The following is a 23,903-nucleotide window of genomic DNA, read 5'->3' as shown; positions in this document are numbered from 1 at the left end:
GGGGGGAGGAGGGTGTATGGGGGCTGCTGCTGAACGTTTACTTGTCTGTCCTCCCCAGCATGTCAGAGTACTGCTCAGTCTGCCTCTGGTGCTGTGCATATATGGTAGTTGTCATTCTTCTGTTGTGTGTTCTGCACAGGTGGGGAGGATTTGCATGCTTCCAATTTGTGTTCTGTACATGCAATAGAGGCCCGAGTTCTCCCACTAACCCTCTCTGATCTATGCCTAGTTACTCCACCCACCTAATACAAACAGTAACCACCCACTATTTACTCCTAATGCTAAACTCCCCCTACCTACTCCTAACACTAAGCCTGGAAATAAACCTTCCCACTGCCAGCCCGGTAATTAAGAAGCCTGGAGTTCAGCTACAGTGTTGACATTATTATATGGTGCACTACTGCTCCCAGGGAACAGTACCACCGTCCCTGAAGAGTTCTGCTTCATAGTAGTGGAATTCCTCTGCCACATTTGTGCTCAGGCGCCCGCAATATTTTTGGGTGCCCCCAGTGCCAATATTTTCATCTGTAGCCGGTAATTGTGTAATCTAACATGGGTGCCTATGCCAGTGGCCAAAATTTCCTGGCTGTGATCGCACCTAAATTTGCCATTTTAGGGGTGGGGAAAGTTGGACTGCTTTCAAAGTGTGTCATTCATATGCGGGAGATGGCTGGCATGCTCAGTGTGCTCTCTACACCGGGTAGAGGGTAGGCCATGGGGGGGGGGGGTTTGGTGAAAAGGCAGAATACCAGGTGACAAAATTCTTCAGGTCTACCTACATGGGAACAACACACAGCTTCAACTATAGCAAGCAGCCTGAACCCACTCCAAATTTCAGGTAATGCACAAGGTGCTGACCAGCTGCAGGTCTCTGCACTTTACAACTGCCCCTAAATGCTTTACCTAGCCTTATTCGATGAGCCCATTAATCATATTGAGAGAACAACAAACATTTATTGAATCCAGTTGTGCAGAGAAAACTCTGGGGTGATTTTTTTCCCCTTTAATACATCAAAAGTGATATTGCTTTCAGAAAGGTCACTGCATTTAGTAGATTACCACCACAAGGCCAATGTGCTGTATCTCTACTATGGCCTCTCCTATGACTTGCTCTAGAATAGTTTTTCCGAGAGTTGCATGGGTCAGCAAATTATCTGTTTGTTGCTTATTGATTTCTCTCATTTTGCTGCACTAGCATGAAAACCACAGTATTGATCGGCAACACCATAGATTTCACAATAAGGCCGTACATGCTAAGCTTTATGACCCCTAACAATTAAAATGGCTAGATGGATTTAATCTAAGTCTTAGACATTGACATGTGCCTTTTACTTTAATTTGGATTTGATTTAGGTATGTAACCAATACTATAACATTTGCATTAGCTAAATGGTAAACCTGTTGTCTCAGACTTTTGAAAATATTCTATGTATAGTAAATACACCATTAAAAAACGTATTTCTCTAGTAGGGCATGCAGCAGAAAAATAGCAGGGAATGTGTTTTTTTCTAATGCTGTGTGTATTTGTGACCTACATCTGATTGTTGGCCTACTCCTGGGCATCTGTTTGCATAGATTTCCTATGGCTATTGTGGTCTCATACCACCAAGCAGATGTGTATGACTAATGACTTTTGGTGCTCTTGCGGAGAGCAGTAGTAGCTATATTCCAAAATCCACCAAGATATGGACTAATGAAATATTGATGAAACACTAGAGCACATGTGTCGAACTCCAGGCCTGGAGGGCCAGGTCCAGGCCAGTGTTTAGGATGGACTTAGAAAGAAAAGAATGTGTTCTACCTGATGGATCACACCTTTCCTGATTCAGACCCATCAATTTATTTGAGCCGTTTCAAAAATGTGTGAGGATCTCGGCCCTCGTAGGACCGGTTTGACATTCCTGGCCTAGAGGGTGTTTCAATAAGGTACAACCGGATTTGTTCTGACAGGATGGACAGAGACAAGCACCTGTATCACTTTAAGAACACTTTCATTAAACAAGGTTACCGTCCTCCTATGACTGAGGCGCAAATCAGGAAAGCCAACATTATCCCCAGGACTGAACTCCTGAAATATAAGCAAAACCAGAAATAGGATTGTGTCCCTTTGGTTGTCACCTACAACCCACACCTGGAAATCTTAAGCAGGATTGCTAAGGAACTTCATCCCATTTTGCACAAGGATCACAGACTGAGGAAGATATTTCCTAAACCTCCCCTCTTGCCATATCGGCAACCACACAATCTGAAACAGATGATTGTCAGGAGTTCTTTGAATAGACCACAACAAAAGGGAACATCACCCTGCCGCCAAAAAAGATGTGGGACCTGAAGACACATTTACTCCACTGACAGGTTAATGATCCCAGGTTCACAACAGGAGTACAGAGTACAGGGCACATTTTCCTGTGGATCCACCAATCTGGTATATCTGATCATGTGTGCTAAATGCCCCAATGTTATGTACGTGGGAGAAACTGGACAAACTCTGCGCAAACGTATGAATGGACACAGGCACATTATTAACAATACCAAATCTGAACTCCCAGTTGCTACGCACTTTCGTTCCAACGGACACAGCATGTATGATCTTTGTGTCACTGCCCTGAATGGTGGCTTCAAAACATCAAATGATCGATTAATAGCAGAAGCAAAATGTATAAATTGGTTCAAAGCAGTGGATAAAGGCTTGAATAAGAACAAAACCTTTTTATATTGGTATGAGGCTGAGGATATTTAAAGAGACACTGAAGCGAAAAAAAAAATATGATATAGTGAATTGGTTGTGTACTATGAATAATTACTAGAAGATTAGCAGCAAAGAAAATATTCTCATACTTTTATTTTCAGGTATATAGTGTTTTTTCTAACATTGCATCATTCTATAATATGTGCAGATTACACAACACTCAGCATTCAAAATTAGTCTTTCAGAGCAGTCTGTGAAGTAATGACCTCTCCTCTAGCAGAGGAAAAGTAAATAGTCCAGGAACAGTTGAGATAATAAAAGTCAGATAACAGCCCTCTCCACGACTAGCTTAGTCGGAGAGCTTAATGGCTTGTTTCCATAGAGATAACAACTGGAGTTTCTCAACTCTTCCTGTACTGGAAACAATTACACTGATGTATCTGATCTTAATGTTTTATTTATTAGCTGTGCTACACATACAAATCATAATATCATCATTTTTTTTTCGCTTCAGTGTCTCTTTAATGCCAAACTCTTTCTCAGCCTATATAGCTAAACTTGTGAACTCAGAATTTACGATGCCCCTGTGACAATCCAACTCCCAGGTCTGGTAGCATGGTGTAAACAAGGATTCTTATCTCCGCTAACAACCTTCCACCCCATTTAGATGTTCTGTTTCACTTAAAGAGAATCTGTATTGTTAAAATCACACAAAAGTAAACATACCAGTGCGTTAGGGGACATCTCCTATTACCAAGCTAGAACATTGTTTAAAGAGAATCTGTATTGTTAAAATCGCACAAAAGTAAACATACCAGTGCGTTAGGGAACATCTCCTATTACCCTCTGTCACAATTTCGCCGCTCCCCGCCGCATTAAAAGTGGTTAAAAACAGTTTTAAAAAGTTTGTTTATAAACAAACAAAATGGCCACCAAAACAGGAAGTAGGTTGATGTACAGTATGTCCACACATAGAAAATACATCCATACACAAGCAGGCTGTATACAGCCTTCCTTTTGAATCTCAAGAGATCATTTGTGTGTTTCTTTCCCCCTGCATCTCTCATGCACTGAAGTTTCAGGCTGCTCTTTTCTTCCTGCAAACAGCTTTGCCCTTGTCTGTAATTCCTCACTATGTGAAAGCCCAGCCAGCTCAGAGGACAATTTATCCAGCTTGTAAAAGATAAGAGAGAAGCTGCTCTAATCTAAATAACACACAGGCAGTGTGCATAGAGGGGCCTGGAAGGGGGAGTTCATAGCAGAACCACAACACTGAAGAACTTGGCAGCCTTCCAGACACAGCTCTGACAAGTCTGACAAGAGAGAGATAAGTTGATTTATTACAGAGACTGTGATAGTACAAAGTGCTGCAGTAAGCCAGAACACATTAGAATAGCTTTTGGAACTTGTAGGATGATAAAAAACAGGATGCAATTTTTGTTACGGAGTCTCTTTAAGGCATCTTAATGACATGTATTTATGCTTGAAAAAAATCTATGTACCCCCTTTTGATGTTGCATGTATAAAGCTGTCTGTACCATCAGCCTGCAAGCATACAGGATTGTAAGCCTGATGAAGGCTGCAAAGCCGAAAGCTTGCTTATTCTTATTCTTTTTAGTTAGCCAATTAATGATATCATCCTGATTTAAAACTTCTTGCTTCAATCTAGTTTACAATCTAGAGCAACAGTTGTTCAGAAGTTATGTCCTACCACCAGGAGCTGTGCAGTTTTCATCAGATTTGTATGCTAATCCAATCGAAGTTGTTTGAACTGTCTGTTGCATCCTTTTGCACTGCCCAGTATAGTACTAAACATTGATTTAAAGCCGAATAAATCAATATTTTCCTACCTGTTAAGCACATTTTCAGTTGACCTGACCTTCAAAACCTGTCACAAGTTATCACTAGATATGTACAGAAAAAAACATTGATCAAATCTGCTGAGAATGAATTGTTTCAGTGCAGTTGAACAGTGTATGGCCTGTTGTAAGTTTGGAGGCTGCACCTGGCCAGACACATGGGCAGAGATGGGGCACTGTGAACATTCTCCATTATTTCTTTTTTTGTTTGACTCCTGTGAAATGTGTGATTCATAAAATAGTATGTAAACATTAAAAGTTGTAGAGCCTGATTCATTAAGCTGTGCTACTATAGCAGCTCCTCGCTACGCGCGGTTGTGCTGCATAGCGTGCGCTTCTAATTTACACTCGCTCTTTTTAAAAGTACTCGGATTGGGCAATGGTCCTATATTCAAACAAGTGACAGGACCGTTGCCCAATCCAGAGCCGCCGGTATCTATTAACGTGCTGCTATTGGCCCCGATGGTGGTTCAGATGGGCCTACTGGAAGTAGTATGGTCTGCGTGACGGGCAGCCTATTAAACCAATCAGGTTTAAGCTGCAAATCCTTTACTAGTAGCAGCTGCGCTACTTAACATCTCCACCACAGGAGACCGGAGCGGCCGATACTTTTAAAGAAAGCGAGCGTAACTTAGGTGTGCGCTAAGCAGCACAACCACATGTAGCGTACGGCTTTGTATTTAGCTTGTGTTGTCGCTATAGCAGCGCAGCTTAATGAATCAGGCTCCTAATGCAGTATGGTTAAAGGACAACTGAAGAGAGAAAAGAATGTGGAGGAAGCCATATGTATTTCCATTTAAACAATACCAGTCGCCTGGCAGCCCTGCTAATGTATTTGGCTGCAGTAGTGCTTGAGTAACACCAGAAACAAGCATGCAGTTTATCTTGTCAGATCAGGACCGGTTCAAGACTTTTTGCTGCCTTAAAAGGAAATCCATATCCCTATTGCTTCAGTTGTCTTTTAAAGAGACTATGTAACAAAAATTCATCCTTTTTCTACTATTCTACAAGTTCTTAAACTTATTCTAATGTGCTCTGGCTTACTGCAGCACTTTCTACTATCCGTCTCTGTAATAAATCAACTTCTCTTTCCCCTGTCGGATTTGTCGCCCTGTGTCTGGAAGGCTGCCAAGTGCCAACTTTCAGTGTTGTTGATCTGTTATGCACGCCCCCCCCCCCTCCAGACCCCCTCTATGCACACTCCCTTGTGTGTTATTTATTTTAGGAAGCCTCTCTGCTCTCATCAATGAGAGAAGAAAGCTGCCTTTTACAAGCTGGCTAAATCGTCCTCTGTTAGGCTGTGGAAGGAGCTGGGCTGTCACATACTGAGGAATTACAGACACAGAGCTGTCTGCAGGAAGAAACAATCAGCCTGTCACTCTTCAGTGGATGATAGCTGCAGGGGATAGAAGGTAAACACACAAATGATCTCTTGAGATTCAAAAGGAAGGCTGTATACAGCCTGCTTGTGTATGGATGTATTTTCTATGTGTGGACATACTGTACATCAACCTACTTCTGGTTTTGGTGGCCATTTTGTTTGTTTATAAACTTTTTAAAACGTTTTTTGGACTACTTTTAATGCGGCGGGGAGCTGCAAAATTGTGACAGAGGGGAATAGGAGATGTCCCCTAACGCACTGGTATGTTTACTTTTGTGCGCTTTAACAATACAGATTCTCTTTAAGTTGCATTTTGATAGCAGTTTACTGTGTTTTATGAATTGGTGTAGGACTGTCATACCGCTCTTGTATATAATGGCACCGCAGTGTCTGCTTCACATAAACTGGACACAGGAGGTTGACTGGATACCATCTGGAGAAGCATTTTCTGGAACATGGCTCTGATTTAGTTGAAGTCTGCTAGTCTCAGAATGTGCTTACTGTTACTGAGGACAATGGTGTTTAGTGTGTACACAAAGCAGTGCTGTGTGTTATTGCCTTGATTCCTCAGCCTCTCAGCCCACTCACAGAGAGGAAAGTGCAACATGAAAGTGTTTGAGTCATGCACTAGATTGGTATTGCAGACTGTTGTACATTTTATGTTACATTGCAGAGTAAGTACATTTCAGTAAGTGGTAATAAAGGTCTGCAGATGAAGTGTGTGAAAAATGCTTTTATTTGAGAATTAAAACGTCTGCTGACCTATAACCATACTTTCTCTAAGAAACAAATAATATTCAGTCATATTTATACATTTCAGTTATTGTAACAAGCTGTATTATACAGACATGCCTATCTGTTCCCTGTATCTCTGCATGTGTTCGCTAAGCTGCTTAGGATTGCTATTGAAGTGGGACCGATTACTCCCTCTGAGGCATAAACATACCCAGCACTCCCACAGATCAGTAGGCTCCCTCGTCCCTGTGTAGGGTAGGTCTCTTTGTTAAATTACAGAATTTTGGCATCCAGATGGTTCTGTGGAATTATTACTTCCTGCTCTGTGCAGACTTCTGACCTTGTAATAGAGTGTCAGGTGTATAGTGTACTGGCAAAGCTGTTGCTTTTAATGTAGAATTTGAGCAAGGCTACCTAATAATCCTGGAAGCCCATGGAGTGCGTCTAAAGTGGCTGCAGCTATGGAGCCTTGAGTTTGCCAGGCACAATATAAATGTTCTGTGACAGTATGAGAGTTGAAAATTCATGGTAGTCTGCTGTATAAATTGTTCACTGTTGCCATAGTGTTAAAATACAGGACAAAATTAAATGGCGTATAGCCATACAGTGTCAATAGAGAACAGTGAATACAGTTTGCCTGTAGCTTATTTCTAGTATTTAGACCTACACATGGTCTCCATTGTGCCCTCCCATCTCAGTTCCAGCAACCCTTCCCCCCTTCCCCCGCATTGGAAACTCCCGTGGCTTTGAATAAGTGTATTTGAACTGGGCGTGTGAGTTTATAAACTGTGCATCCAGTAAAAGGGAGTGCTTGAGCACATGGTCTGTCATTCGTGAGCAAGAACTGCCTTTTACTGGGCATGTGTAGTTCAGGTACTTGCACAGTAAAAAAGTGCTTGTACACGTTTACTCGGCATGCTTGGTTTGTGAATTTGCGCATGCCCAGTGGAAAACCACTTGTTCAAGCTAAGGGCACCACTGGAAGAGGGGAATTCTGTAGCCTCCGTATTCTAATAATAATGACCAGTTTCCACTGACCCGGCATGAGTCATGCCATGCATGGCTAAAGGGATTTGGATGCGCGATACAAAAAACTCTTAGGTATTTGAACAGTGAGATACCTTTATCACCACATGGCTTTACATTTTGAATGTTCCTCTTTCATATACTAACTGTGACATTGTCTTTCCAGAGTGTGAGCCAATTGAAGCCATAGCCAAGTTTGATTACATTGGAAGGTCGGCTCGAGAGTTGTCTTTCAAAAAGGGTGCATCACTTCTCTTGTACCACCGTGCTTCTGATGACTGGTGGGAGGGAAGACACAATGGAGTAGATGGTCTCGTTCCCCACCAGTATATTGTGGTCCAGGACATGTAAGTTATGAAGCCAGCATGAGTAGGAACATTTATGGCACACATTTATGGTTGACAAATATTTTTAATATATGTTGCTGCGAGGCTGATGCACGTGCAAAAATTTTTATGCAACTGCCTTGTGCTGTTTTTACAATGCAACATTGTGGAAAATTTAGCATGAGATGCACCAAACACATGGGCACACGTTATATCACATGACCACACATTTTATCACACGCAGTTCTGTGTATTATTAAATGCCCTAAGAAGTTACAGTAAAATAGCATTCAAATTTACAATTGCGCTACAATTCTGATCATGATTTGCAGCTTTTTCTAAATAAGAATTCCTTGGCTTGCAGAGTGATATTTTGTGTGATCTACATTATGTACATACAGCATGATTGCAATTTTTGTACGATGAGGGGATGGGGCTTCCTGCTGCAGAAGGATATTACAGGAAAATCTAATAGTACGACGATGGCTGTGCAATTTTTTTCATGCACTTCCATAGAATACTACCTTCGCAATTGCAGGAAAACTGCAGCAGGCAGTTTGATTGAGCTTAAGTAAAAATCTCTTTACTCACAATCGCAGCAGTGGAAAAGGGGCAACACTATTACAGGGGCACAGGGATTATCACTGATTTCTGGAATGCAGCAAAATCCTGTCCAATCCAAGTGTCGGATTTAATCGCTGCCAGTGGAAAAGGAAAATAAAAGTACCGTACTTATGCAGTGTTACACTCAGTGATCTTAGCATTTGCATTTTTAAGCATTGAGACTTTATGCAGCCCAAGCTGAAAGGTGGCCCTACCTGGGGCTTCTTCCATGCCCCCATAAACTTTGTTACTCTCAGCCTTCCTTCCATTTTGCAGCTCCCCCCCCCCCCCCATATTTCTTCCCTGAAGGGTGCATGCTCTGTGTTCTTACACACACTCTTTGTGAGTGCCCCCTCCCCCAGGTCTGTGTGCAGGGGCCTTGACTGGGAGTATCCAGGGCATGTGTGGTTACAAATGTTTCTGAACTGGCCATGACCAGAATGCTCATGGCCGCAGCTGCTGTGCACAGTCTTGATCACCGACAGAGAACAGGGTATGCAGCCTTGCTCCTGTTAAATGTATCAAACCTATGAAACCAATAAGAGAATTATCTGCACACAACATGGTACTGAGTGTTCTAGGGCTAAGAGGACAAATCACATGGCAAAGAACAGAAGCCCAGAAAAATGACACCACTCGAATATAAATTTGGAAAAAATATTAATTAACAATCTTTATTCAGTATAAGCTATAATGGGGTGATTGAACCTGGGTTCAGTAATACTAGTGCATGTGCAAAATCGGCTTAAGTGCTAGTGCCCAACATGGGTAAAACTGTGAGTGTCAAAAGTATCAAAAATAAAAAAAATGCAAAACATTGCATCCAATCACATAAATATGCATACAAAAACCACTATGCAAAATACTCATCAGTATAACCAAAGGGGCAGCCTAAAAGGTGTGCAAAATAGTGCATAGAGAAGAGGATACTTAGCCAAGTGGAATATTCAAGGTGAGGCAAGGGCAAAGGTGTACTGGTAAGGATGGGCGGAGGAATCCTCAATGGACCCCACTAGTTTTTGCTTTTTCAAGAGAGCAGGAGCGGCCGTGAAACTTATAAAAATGTTACACACGTTGCCATAATGTGCTCGCTCCATGTCTATGTCTTTGTATGTGATGATCTATTTCATCTATTGCATGTGATCCATGTTTGCTGTCCTGATCTGCCTCTGCCATATTGTTAGCACCTGAGTAACATATACAGATTGCTATTACTAATTGCTATTGAAATTCTGGCTTTTGTTTGTTTCACACTTTATTTCCTGGTGGCTTGTCTGTAATTTCAAACAAAGTCTGTAACACCTACAACTTTGATTGACTTGCAGGTGACACTAGAGACCACCCCAAATGCTAATTTGCAAGTTGTCTGTCAGCTGACCAGGCCATCCTGATTACACACATGCTCTGGTCCTGTGTGTATATAAGGAGGACCTATAAGTCGGTTCACTTTCAAAGGGCAGCTTCCTAAGGGTGGAACATCGAATTTACCAGAATTCACCAGCAATCCAGCAGAATTCAGCTTTACACCAGGTAACTTCCTCTACCTTTTCACCTCGCCTGCATTGCTGAACACTATGCCCGTGAGAATCCTCCTTCCTCTCTCCTAATCCATGCCTTATCCACAATGCTCAACTACCTCAGTCCATACCACTGCCAATATCACCCCCACACAACGTAATGTACTCTTTACCCCCTACCTCCCTGGCTGTCCCACCCTTCCCCAGCCATCTTCTTCCCCACTCTTTGCGCCCCCCCCCCCCCCCCCCCCCCCCCATTGCCACATGCTCTTCCTCCACCTGCTTCTCCAACTTGTCCTCCTCCTTTCTCCCACCACCCTCCCATCCCTAGACCCCCCCCCCCCTCTCAGCCCTAATCCCCTGCCTACCCCCTTCCCAACCCCATCACACTCCTCCAGCGCACTTCCCCAGCCCAACTTCATTCCCATCCATCCCACTCCTAGGCACTTTCTCCCTGTCCCTTGTGGTCTTTGGAGTGTCAGGTCTGTCCAAGCTCACATCCATCCATGAGCTCTTCCCCTCCAAATTCCTCGCCTTCATAGAGGTATGGTACAGCCCTTCTGATTGTACCACGGTAGCTGCCCTCTTTATGTGGGACTATACCACAATTGCACCCCCAGACCTGACAGCAGTACTGGGGGGAGGGCTTGGTCTGCACCTCTCACCATCCTGCACCTTCTGGGTCCACTCACCAACTCCATCCATGCACTTCTCATCCTTTGAGGCCCATTCAGTCCGCCTCTACCATCCCCTTGCCAGCCATCATTGCAGTCCTATATTACTACTCAACCCCAAACCTCTATCTCCCAGCCAACGACTTCACCCTTAATAAACTACACATCCTCAATTGGCAAACTCTTCTCCTTCCTGGGCTTCAAATACCACCTTTTATGCCGATTGCATTCACATTTACCTCCATACTCCTGATCTCTCCTCCACCATCATGGAAAAGGTCTCCTCATGCCTCTTTAGCAATTTGCTCCGGGATGTCAGCTAGGTTCCTGAAGCTTAATCTAGACAAAACTGAGCTCCTGATCTTTCCACCCCACCGTCCCCTTCGGTCCTCCAATGACCTTTGCCTAACTACCCGGTGCATTTCTCACTCCCATGCACACCTGTAGGATTTCTCAAGAGCTGTGCCCCACGCTCTGGAACTCCCTTCCACCACCCATCAGACTTGCCCCCTTCTTCAACACATTCAAGGAAGCCCTCAAAACCCACCTCTTCAAGATGGCCTAACCACCCCTACCACATAGTAACTGTCTACTGAATACTTTTTCTACAGCCCCACCTAGTGTGTCAATCACCCCTCCCGTTAGAGTGTAAGCCTTTTGGAGGGGTCCTTCATTCCCTTGTGTATTTTACATGATCGTGTGCTCCTTTCCTATGACCATGTCATACTTGTATTACTGGGCCTACCTAACATGATCCCTACATGATCATGTATTTTGTACCCTGTTTGCCTTGTATAGTTTTGTCCTATGTTGTATAACCTTGTTACGTCTGTCATCCTTTGTATCATTTATTTTTATTTATTTAAGTATTTATATAGCGCCAACATATTACGCAGCCTGTACAGAGTATATATTGTCTTTTCACTAACTGTCCCTCAGAGGGGCTCACAATCTAGTCCCTACCATAGTCAATATGTATTTATTGTCCATCATATTTATTTATTGTCCAGCACTGCATAATATGTGGCACTTTATAAATACAATAAATAATAATTTGAGTCTGCAATTACATGCAGTCTGCTAACACAGAGTGTGTCCATTTTACACATGGTGGTGTTACCCGGCAGCCAAGCATCTGACGCTAACAGACATGCCCAGATGCAACTCCATAGGGTGGAAGGCATTTGCACAACCCTTGCCAAACTCTATCAAGCCGGTAAACAGGAGCAACTGACAGGTAGTGAATTCACTGCCTCCAGCTGTTCTTTCAAAAGAGGCCTCTGTGTATGGAGACTCTGGCCTGTGTTGTAAATTGTGCCCACCCCTTCCTGCCTCATTAAGCTCCCCCCATTGGTCAGCTGTCACCATCTCTAGCCATGTGATATTTGTAACCAGATTAGTGGGTACTAGGTATCGGCGTTCAAATTTGGAATGACGTACCAAATGCTTCAGTCCAGAACCTGAATAGTTACATATGTCGAACCTGGCAGGAAGGGGTGAACTTGCCCTTGTCTTCACCTCTGGCTGCTGCACTCCATGTCACATTCCAGCTCTCTGATACTTACTTCTTCACAGCAGGAAGGAAAAAATATCAAGAGAGTTGGAACGTGACAGGAGCGCAGTTGCCAGAGTTGTTGTCAAGGGAGTTAACCCCATCCACCTCCACCGAGGTCCGTATATGTAAATATTCAAGTTTTTTGAACAGAAGCATTCAGAATACCGTTCTGAATTCGAACACTTATCCCTAGTGCTGGTCTCGAATCAACCTTTTCTTGTGAGAGATAAGCTATAGCCCCAGGCCTCATGGGTGAGCAGAATTTATGATGCTTGTCCGTACCAACCAGTCCTATTTCTTGTTGTGCAAATTTGACGGAGGCGCCAGCCAGGTTAAAATGATCTAAAAACAACTAAAAAGGAGGAGTACAGGTGGACTTTCTCCTGAAATGATGGACAATCGAGATTGTTCAAATCGCAAATAACAATTTATTTGGCACTCCGAAACGCGTTTCGCAGGTATAACCCGCTTCATCAGGCAAGGAGTGCAAGCTCAAAAAGGTCCAATAGTGGCAATGCGCCTCTATCTATTTCTTGTTGTGGTTACAAATCGGCTCAGTAAAGCAAGAAAATGGTTTGAAGGTGTATAGTAATGATACAGTCTTAATTGTATAGTCTTACTAAAGGGTAAATTGAGTGAATATACTTTAGGTAGTCACTCATTACGGTATATAGAAGTTGTACGATTGGATAATAAAGATTGAATCATTAGTAGCGACCTTCAGGGGAATAAAGAATCATTCTAATGTACTGAGGTGGGCAGATGTACTTGGAGTAAATTAAACATTAATATTTATGTTCCTCGTAGGGATGATGCTTTTTCTGATTCTCTGAGCCAGAAGGCTGATAGTGAAGCCAGCAGTGGTCCAGTGACTGATGACAAGTCATCATGCAAGGACATCACTTCACCCACTGACCGAACCCCCGACTTGTATTCTGGAAGGTAAGGGCTACCACAGTAAATGGTGCAGAAATTGTTTTTTAGATGAGGATTAATACAGATTGACATTGGTTTTAAAATAATGACAAATAAGCTATTGCAACTTTTTACACAAAATGGTTTTGTGTAAACCACTTTAACCTTCTTGGGACCGCCGCAAGTAAATCCTACGCTGCACTTGTGGCTGTCTAAGCCTGATGCTCCGTAGGATTTATGCCACCTGCCATTTCCGTTCCTGTCGCGATCGTGCGCAACCAAGAGGGGTGGTTAAGCTGTCATATGACAGCTGACAGCTCCCCTCAGTGATCAGGAGCCATCGCGATTGCCTAGTGATCACTATTGGCAGCGGCGATCTGAAGTGAAGATGTTCCCCCGATGATTGTCGCACTCCTCCGCTCTAGCCATAATCCCCGCTTGCTCTGCTTTAAGTGTCAGTCCCAGCTTGATGAAGTCATCAAGCCGTAACCCAGAACTTAATGGCAGTGCAAGCGAGGATGCTGGCTAGAGCTGCTCATCGCTGGAGCCGGGGAGGTGAGTAAAGGCTGCTGGCAATACAGGGAGACACCTGGCCACACAGGGGACACCATTCCTAGCCGGCCACTGTAGGAATCCGCTGCATGACCCCACCCCCAAATGCGCTGCCCCAGCATGTAAAATGGCCTGGTCCTTAAAGAGAAACTTCGACCAATAATAGAACTTTATCCCAATCAGTAGCTGATACCCCCTTTTACATGAGAGATCTATACCTCTTCACAAACAGACCATCAGGGGGCGCTGTATGACTGATATTGTGGTGAAACCCCTCCCACAAGAAACTCTGAGGACCGTGGTACTCCTGGCAGTTTCCTGTCTGTGAACCTTGTTGCATTGTGGGAAATGGCTGTTTACAGCTGTTTCCAACTGCCAAAAAAGCATGCAGCAGCTACGGTACATCTCTGCCAACAGTAAAAATGTAATCATGTGATAAATATCAGAATGTAAATCAAGGAGAGGAAAGATTTTACAATGGGAAAACACTGACTAAATCATTTATACATAATTATTGTAAAAATGAAGCACTTTTTTTATTACATTATTTTCACTGGAGTTCCTCTTTTAAGGGGGGTTAGGCAGGCGGGTCCCCAGAGGGTTAAACAATACAGTGTTGTACTCTCTTAAACTTATAAAGCAGACCCCTTTCCATCACAGGACACATTTGCATATATTGAACCACAATATGGCCAATTGGACTCCATACACCAACCAACATGATTGTATAATGACTGCAACTGGGCTGTGTATGCCCAGATGGACCTAGTTAACTATTACTTCTGAGTCTCTTTACTAAGGCCTTGGATTTACAGGTCATTTAAAGGACAACTGCCACATTTATTTCCTTTTAAACACCACCAGTTGCCTGACAGCTCTGCTAATCTATTTGGCTGCAGTAGTGTCTGAATAACACCAGAAACAAGCATGAAGCTAATCTTGTCAGATCTGACTGTAATGTCAGAAACCCCTGATCTGCTGCATGCTTATTCAGGGTCTACATTAGAGGCAAAGGATCCACAGGATAGCCAGGCAACTAGTATTGCTTAAAAATAAATAAAATATGGCAGCCTCCATATCCCTCTCGGTACAGTTTTCCTTTAAGAGCATGAGGAGATGCAGATATCAGACAAAGATTTTTATATACTTTTCCACAGTTCAAATTTTGCAGATCTTCATATTGTGTGCAAAAGCAATTTGCATGCGATTTTACGACAGATTGATTGCAGTCAGTGTGGGGCATATTCAGCACGTGTCCCATATCATGAGCAGCATCACATGTGGAAACATTATTCTCCGTGCAATCCAAATGCACAAACGCTATGCTGCAAGAAACTCGCATGTCCCGGATACCAAGAGGGAAATGCAGGCAAGCTTGGAGATCCTGATGAAAACTGGTCTCCAACATGAAGCAGTGATATACCTGCACCTGTTTAGCCAAAGAGAAGATATTTCGGGCGCCTATAAATACCTCGATTTTGTTGGCCATGGGACCTTTTAATCTGATAATTTTATCAGATTGGATGAGAATCGATACTGCAACATGTCCACCCAATCGATTGGCCAAAATCGGTAGAAAGGACCAATCGGGAATACTGGAAAATCTCAGTTGCAAGGGCTCGATCGGATGGTGTGGCGATAACTGCGTTCAATATCGCGGTTACCCATGGGCTCCATGGCGGAGTCCTCCCAAGTCTGAGTGTGTTGTTTAGCCCCCCCCCCCCCCCGCCCTTTCCCTGGTGCCCATGTGGAGTGTTGAAGGCTCACCTATCACACCGGCCTGAATTCCAGCCTTGTCCAGCGTCACCGTGAGCACCTCTACCACAAGACACCAATGCATGAAGTGACATCACTGCATACGCTGGAGTCACGTGATACAGGTGCTTGTGGTGAGGTGAATGGAGGTCAGGATGTGTGACAGGTGAGCCTCCAAAACTGCATGGGGGGTGGGGGGCACACATACAGTACAAACTTGGGGGGATGGCAGCAGGACGGTGTTCAGTGTATGGGCAGGAAATAGATCCCTCTCTGATCAGATTCAGTCCAGGAGGGCTCTATCTGATGATCAATCTGATGGCACATTGAGTGATGTAAAGCCACCATTACAGCCTTTTTAACACATTTAATCTTATCTTGCTACATTCATGGGACATTAAGGGAGTAGCCAGGCTGAAATAAAATGGTCTGAAGAGGCCTTTAACATAAAAATGAGTTTATTTTGTTCTCATCACTGTTCTAGACAAAGACGAAGAGCTGATCCACCTCCTCCCTCTCGACGTTCCATCAGAACTAGCGATAGCCATTGTCCAGTACATCCACCGCAGCCTCTGAACAGCACATCAGTGGAAACTGGATCTTCCAATATTTTAAGTCATTGTAGCCCTCGTGCCCTCTTGCAGAATCGCAACTTGAACACAGACAGCCCAGAGCGTAGACGGAAACCAGGACATGGAAGTCTGACCAACATCAGCAGGCATGATTCTCTGAAAAAGATTGAAAGCCCTCCTATACGAAGATCTACATCATCAGGGCAGTACACTAACTTTAATGACCACAAGACCCTTGACCCAGAAACTATTGCTCAGGTATGTAAAGGGAAGGAAAGCAAGTATGGATGAGAATACATAGGAGTATGCTGCTCTTTAAAAATGGGTTAGATAATACAGCACGTTAGCTCAGAGCATTTCATTTTGGTGCTGGCATTTGGTGTGTACACAACAGGTGCTGAGGATTTGGCTGGACAGAGGCTGAATATGGTGCTTGCGATTAATGCAATGCATCATTTGTATTCGTTAAAGTAAGGTTTATATAAGTAGGGTATGAGATTGGGTGGAGACCAATCTGTTTTTTGTGTCTGGGATAAGGGAAGATCAATGATAACATCTTGATTGTTTTATTTTACCTAGTCTATGTAGTAGAAGGGTAAAAGTTGAAATACTTCAAATGAATACTTTAGGTCGTTCCTTATATTTCATACAAGTGGTAAGATTGTACAATCAAGATTGTATCATTAGTGAGCTCCTCTAAACAGATGTGGCCAACTAATTATGTATTTTAATATGTCCAACTGAGGTGTCTTTGTTGAAGTGAGAATGTATACTGTGTATTTTTGTGAATAGCTGCATGCAGAAAGTTTTTGTTAAAGGGTACCTTAGATGAAAGACCTCTCAGGTACCATACTTGCATGCATGGGGCCGCAGTATGGCCTGGCTGAGTTGTGCTTCGTCACGCATGTACCCCTTGTCGCGCTTTTATGCCTGGGAGTGTATTGCACAGGTAACTATAATCAGAGAAAAAGCATGTGTGCATCAACCAAGTGAACTTTCAAAACCAAAAACCGCAAAACAATCGCCCTGCGGGAATTAGTTCATGCTATACAGCACTATCCAGGGGCGCCAATGTATTGCACAGGCACAGAATGCTCCCGGGAACGAGGACACGGCTGCGCATTCGCAGTGAAGTGCAACTCAGCAAGGCTACCAGGCCATACTGCGGGGGACAGGAACCACCTGAGGAGATGTCGAGAAGGCTTAAAGAGAACCAGAGACGAAGCACCCTCATGTATTTTATTACATTTTATCAGTGGGAACATGACAGTAAACACCTACCCTGCTTTTAGTTTCATTCTTACCTGCTTAATTAGTCTATTATCAGCTGTGATAAGAATCCCCGACTGGCTCAGTCTAGGTTTGACCTGGAATCATTATAGCTGAGTCACGCTTCTGTGGAGTCTTTTCAAGCCCAAGCCTTCCCCCTCCTGGCTCAGATTTCCTGCTTTGCATACTGAGAGCTGTGATGACATGGGAGGGGCTGCTGCTGCTGAGAGAGAATCTCTGAAACAGATAAGTGTTACTGCAATATGATCTGTGTGCTCTGTGTACACTCTGTCTGCATAGATAATGATGATGACTGGAGTTTTATTCCTATGAGAGACACTTCCTACAGGCAGCTGCACATCATACCAAAATGAAAGCACACAGATGAAAGGCTGCAGCAGCCTTTCTTGTATAGCCTAAATAGCAGCCTAGTCTCATATAGCCTAGACAGCACATCCAGAACAACTCATAACCCGGAAGCAGAAGGGATATGAGCCAGTGGCCATATTTGATTTTTCCTGGAGCAATAATGGATAAAAAACAGTAAAAAAGCACACCAGAGCGGCGAAATTATCAGGTAGAGCATTTATTCTTTACAAGCTATCGACTTTAAGGAAGCCCCAGATAGGTATGGTACCTGAGATGTCTGTCGTTGTCAGTTTCACTTTAAAGGACACTTGAAGTAAGAGGGAAATGGAAGTTTGTTTTATATATATTTCCTTTTAAACAATGTACCTGGCTGTTCTCTTGATCCTCTGCCTCTAATATGGCTGGATAGTGTACTGGTTAAGGGCTCTGCCTTTGACATGGGAGACCAGGGTTTGAATCCTTGCTAGGTCAGTACCTATTCAGTAAGGAGTTTAAGGCAAGACTCCCTAACACTGTAGGGTGGCCTCTTGATCACAACCCAGTGGCTGTAGCTCTTGAGCGCTTTCAGTCCATCTAGAGAAAAGTGCTATACAATTGTTCGTATTATTAATACTTTTAGCCATAGACCCTGAACAAGCATGCAGATCAGATGTTTGACTAAAGTCTGAATGGATATACCACATGCCTGTTTCAGACACTACTGATGCTAGAATGATCAGTAGGATAGCCAGGCAACTGGTATGGTTTAAAAGGAAATCAGTATGGCAGCCTTAATATCCCTCTCACTTCAGGTGTACTTTTACATGTTGTATTTAAATCGCACTCCTTAACCACTTGCCGACTGCTCCACGCCAATTGGCGTGAGCAGTGCAGCAGCCCCAGGACCACTCCACGCCCATTGGCGTGAGTAGTGCGGCAGCCCCAGGACCACTCCACGCCCATTGGCGTGAGCAGTGCGGCAGCCCCAGGACCACTCCGCCCATTGGCGTGAACTGTCCTCTATGGGGCTAGCAGGAGATCGCGCGCATCTCCTGCTCGTGGGGCGGAGCTCCGCCCCGCCTTCAGTCTCCGTGCGGCAATCGCCGCTCGGGAGACTATTAGATGGTGGATTCGCTGCTTTGTACAGCGCTGCGATCAGCAGCAGCGCTGTACTGGGGACAGCCGTGTGACACTGCTGTCCCCCTGGAGGACAAGAGAGCGAACGGCTCTCATAGGCAGAAGCCTATGACAGCCGATCGCGTGATTGGCCAGCAGGGGGGAGGGAGGGAGGGAGAGTAAAAAAAAAAAAAAAAAAATTAAAGTTTATTGAAAAATAACAAACATAAATATGTATTAAAAAAAAATGTGGGGACGATCAGACCCCACCAACAGAGAGCTCTGTTAGTGGGGAGAAAAGGAGGGGGAATCACTTGTGAGCTGAGTTGTACAGGCCTGCAGCTTTGCCTTAAAGCTGCAATGGCCCAATTAAGTAAAAATAGCCTGGTCACTAGGGGGGGGGGGATTAACACCGCAGTCCTTAAGTGGTTAAGCAGCTCCCATTAGGTTTATAAATGCTGCTTGGATCAGAGTATAAGCGTTCTTTGCTGTGTAGCTGCTGCAGATTGCTTGATGCAGACCTATTAGCTCAGCCCACTTGTAAATCTGTATGTTTAATAAAAGCACTAGGAGACTGTGGTCTAACATTAATCTCTTTATATCTTAAGCAGGACATAGAGGAAACCATGAACACCGCTCTTAATGAGCTCCGTGAATTAGAGCGGCAGAGTACAGCCAAGCATGCCCCAGATGTAGTGCTGGATACATTGGAACAGATCAAGAACTCCCCCACCTCATCTCCATCAGCAGAGTCCATTAGCCCTCACCACAACGTCTTGCTGAAGAACACTGAGCCACTAATCCGGCGCAGTACCAGCACATCCAGTGACACAATGAGCACCTTCAAGCCTTTGGTGACACCTAGAATGGGAGTTCAGCTGAAGCCACCAGCTCTAAGACCAAAACCTGTTGTCCTTCCAAAAACTAACCCTGGCATAGGAGCCTCATCACAGCCTTCCCCGGGGGCAGCAGATAAGTCCTGCACCATGTAATGTGACACAGTGACAACCTGGGCCAGAAACTGCCACCCTGATAGAAATTCTAAATGGAGATGCCATGATTTTACAGGAACAAACACCTGTGATTTAAGACTTTCTCTTTATTTTTTAACTGGACGGTATTATGTGTTGTTTACAATGGTAGAAACACATAGTTATTACTTGAAGAATTGATGCTGCACAAATTGTATAGTTTGCAACAGATCACAAATGGCTTCCCACTTATAAATAAGAATTTCCATCTGTAGTGCATAAAGTGTAGGTATATCCTTATTACAACTCATAGTGAGTCTTATATCTATGAAGACAGAGGCCTATTTGTACTGCAGAGCAGCTTAGAGAACAGATGCAGTAATATGACAAAGCTATTACATGACATTCCTTTGCAGCCATACTGCCTGCTCGGTAACAGAGATCTGTGCGAGTGAATAAGCCTCTGGATGGAATCCAATACTATATAACCACTCTTAAAGTTTTCCTAACTGTGTATCTCCATTATAATGGGGAGAGTAATCTGCAAATGTGTACAGTATGCACTGCATGTGGTTCCTATAATAGGTATATGTGGAATCATCTCTTTGTATAGAGATGGCTTTATATAGAAGAGAGACATTTTGCACACACATTAAACAGAGATGAACAATTTATCGCTCTGCAAAAACACTTTTGTGCTTGGCTGGATTGCTCATTAGAAGACCATTAGCTGTACGCATGATTCTGCGGGTGCCGTTAAGCTAAAGGGTGATTGGCAATCGGCTGCGGTGTTTCATTTAGAATAATCAGTGTTTCCCCCCCTTATATTGCTATGGGGCATTAACGTGTGCAATGCTGCAGTCTGAGCTGTGAAATAACACTACACCATTGACTATTGACCAATACAATATGGTGCCTGAGGAGGATACAACCTCCCCCTCGCCGCACACATGGTTCACTTATCATTCACTTGCCAAAGCCTGGAATCATTAACCACTTCACAGATTGCTGAGCAATAAAAGCAGCCTTGTTTGGTTCTGTCTATATTATATAATATTAGTGCAGTATTATGGCAGGTGGTTGGGTATCCCAGACATAAGTTTTATAATATATTAATTTAACCTGCATCTCATATTGATGCAAATATTTCTTTATCTGCCTGTTAATCTACTAATATTTTATAGCTATGTTATTTTTTTTCTTTCTTGAATTATGTGAGACCTACATGGCAAAGATGACTTTTGTCTCCTAATGTACAAACTGCACAATCTAGGTAATATTACCGTGTAGCTTAGGCAGAAAACATCAGCAAATGCAGGTACTATCTTATTCCTTTTGTATTTTTTTTAATCATTTAGTTGTATATATGAGTTGTATATAAGTTGCAAACAATTTGTCACTTAAGGGTTTTTTGTTTTTTTTTAACTATGATTTGTAATTTTTTTTTATAGATTTCAGGTTAATCCACTCATGGTAGAATGATATTAGTGTTAGCTCTTGAAATGAGAATAGATTGGCCCAGATAAGTGTGGTGGAGGCAGCAGAGCTTGCTGGCTATTCACCCGGGATTACTCTTGCATACTATCTATAGACTGCTCCAGTTCTATTCACTGTAGCGAATGAAGCCTTTAGAAAACTAGATCCAGGAGAATTATTTGAAGCCATGCTCCTGTGTAACTGGGGCAGGTAAAGTGAACAATGCTAAAATTGAACACATTAACATTGCTGAAATGATTACTATTACTAAGTGGTATATAAGTCCAGTGACCCTACAAGCAGCCAGTATGTAGAGGGCAGTCATTGTGTACAAGTGCTATACCTCATTGCTGAGGCCAGGAGCTCTATGAGCCAGCTGGCTGCTCTATGCACTATCCTCACGTGGTCATAGATGACACTAGCAACTCACAGGAACAAACTGGAACTCACTACTGTTGTCCTAGCACAGGGCTAAACCCCAGCGCTGTGCTTTCTTCTGGTATGTGCAACATCATGGGTATAAATACAAGTCTTTTAACATTTGGGAAAGAAAAATGTATGTTTAAATAATTGCTATAGACTGCTTAATACTTATTAGAATTAGTGTAGTACAAATTTATATTAGAAACCTTGCATCTGGTGAGTGTACTGCCAGTTACATGTGTAGATTGATGGTTCTAGGTATTACCAGTACTGTAGGTGGTTGTGTACACGCAGAGCTGTGCACATCCCAGTCATTAGCATGGCCTATGGGGAGCGGCTCTCACTCCTGCAGCCATGCTTATGTATTGTCTCTTATCTGTCGGTTTGAATTACAGTACTGCTAGCATTTTACTTTTCTTTTTTTGGTCGACTGTTAATTATTTGTGTCAGTGTACATCTGTAGTATGTACATGTGAAAGTGCCTTTAAATTTTAGAGGACCTTCAACTTTTTACTCCACTTATTCCATTTTCATGGCATCTGACACACATTCTCAGAAAGGTAAAATTGACTGAAAAAAAAGTGTGGATTTCATTTAAACATCCTTACTGTTAATCTGTTGTGATGATGCACTTTTATGTATAGTACTGTACATTTTGGCATGTGCCATTACAGGCTTAAACATCCATCCAGGTTTGTTCCTCCATAGTTTTTCTTTATAATAAAGAATATTGTTCTGTCAGTCATTGTCTTAAGGTTTGTCAATTACTTGTTGTTAGAATTGGAGTGGAGTGCCAAGGTTAGCCATCACTGTCCTAGAAGATATTTCATTGCTACAAGTTACCACGGTGTTGTATTTTAGAATCCTAAAAAAGGTATATGGTTGAAGCTTCCTTATGCTTCAGCTGTACAACACTCCTCAGAATAGCATGAAGGGGGTTAACTCTTGAGGTCACACGTCTGGTTGTGAGTTGATGTGTAGGTGTGACATGCATCTGACTGTCAGGGAGCAGAATGAATGTGAAATCATGGCATGTGCGGGGGATACAGCAGATAAATGCGCACTAAAAGCATATTCCATAAAAAGACATAATGCTTGCTGTACCAGTGCATATGACTCATGCTAGAACAAAGACTGCGTCAGCTGTTCATAAAGTCAAATATAATGTAGCTCAACACCAGCTGAGAGATTTCTTTATCATCTAATTCATGGTAGAGGAAACCGCAGTAGGAGAAATAGCTACTTCTCCCACTGGCTGGGGATGTTACCAGGCAGATTGCTAGCTTGATTGATGGCAAAATGATTGTCATTTGGTCAATCAAAAATCAAGTTCATCTCCTCAGCTTTAGTGTGGGTCATTAAAGGACCACTGAATCACAGTTGCAAAGTATTAGGGCTTATTTCCACTACACGCAGATTTTGGATGCAGAAAACTGACTCCAATAAATGCCTATGGGAAATCTGCATCAGAAAATCGTGTTTAGTGGAAACAGGCCCATAGGCATTCATTAGAGTCAGTTTTTCTGCATCCAGAATACGCGTGTGGTGGAAACAGGCCCTAAATGACAAAATAGTGTGCCAGTGAGTAGGGAGGCTGGCTGGTATCATACTATATTGGCAATTAAACTGCTGTTCAGGAAATGCTGTTGAAAACTAAAAAACACTGAGAATATCCTATGAGGAGATGGACTGGCCCAAAACCTGTCAGATTTTAACTGCCTACTTTTTTCGCAATAGTGGTCCTTAAAAGATTTAACCCATTTAGATGTGACTTAGCAGCCATTATAACTGGGAGGGGGCAGGAATTACATCCAGTGCACCAGTCTTTCCCTAATTGTTTCACAGGCAGAGACCCTCAAAAGTCACATCATATTTCCATATAATACTCATGTTTATATATTTTGCTTGTCGTCTTTGTAAAATTTCTTACAAAAAACTTTTTGAAAGAAAGTCGAAAGTCACATAATTAGTGAAATGAAGTCAACCTGTGTGCAAGTGTCCCGCTCCTTTTCTGAAAGGCCCCCATATACTTTAACGCCACTAAGCAAGAGGCCATACCACGGAGACAAAGGTAGTCTCCATACAAGTTGGGGACAAAGTTTTTGAATACAGGTTGGATTTAAAAAAAATATCCAAAGCTT

General features: G+C 43.1%; 2 protein-coding genes across 9 annotated transcripts in view; one reads left to right on the top strand and one right to left on the bottom strand.

The window, feature by feature from the left end:
- SRGAP1 (SLIT-ROBO Rho GTPase activating protein 1) overlaps positions 1-22,503 on the top strand; it is a 220,951-nt gene extending 198,448 nt beyond the window's left edge. For 3 of the 5 annotated variants that reach the window (XM_068276768.1, XM_068276770.1, XM_068276773.1), the window contains 4 exons: positions 7,857-8,037; positions 13,173-13,307; positions 16,072-16,417; positions 19,501-22,503. In XM_068276768.1, coding sequence (XP_068132869.1) covers positions 7,857-8,037; positions 13,173-13,307; positions 16,072-16,417; positions 19,501-19,884 — 1,046 coding nt within the window. In that variant the 3' untranslated portion in view covers positions 19,885-22,503. The remainder of the gene's footprint in view (positions 1-7,856; positions 8,038-13,172; positions 13,308-16,071; positions 16,418-19,500) is intronic. The other 2 variants (XM_068276769.1, XM_068276772.1) reach the window with 1 other exon arrangement.
- Positions 17,583-23,903, bottom strand: part of KICS2 (KICSTOR subunit 2) — a 68,736-nt gene continuing 62,415 nt past the window's right edge. For 2 of the 4 annotated variants that reach the window (XR_011030444.1, XR_011030443.1), the window contains one exon: positions 17,583-17,665. The gene's annotated coding sequence lies outside the window, so the exon portion shown is untranslated. The remainder of the gene's footprint in view (positions 17,666-23,903) is intronic. The other 2 variants (XR_011030445.1, XR_011030446.1) reach the window with 2 other exon arrangements.

The sequence above is a fragment of the Hyperolius riggenbachi genome, chromosome 3, assembly GCF_040937935.1.
Source record: "Hyperolius riggenbachi isolate aHypRig1 chromosome 3, aHypRig1.pri, whole genome shotgun sequence".
NCBI classification, from domain to species: domain Eukaryota; kingdom Metazoa; phylum Chordata; class Amphibia; order Anura; family Hyperoliidae; genus Hyperolius; species Hyperolius riggenbachi.
The sequence above is the reverse complement of the archived record's forward strand: the minus strand, read 5'-3'. Positions and strand labels throughout refer to the sequence as shown.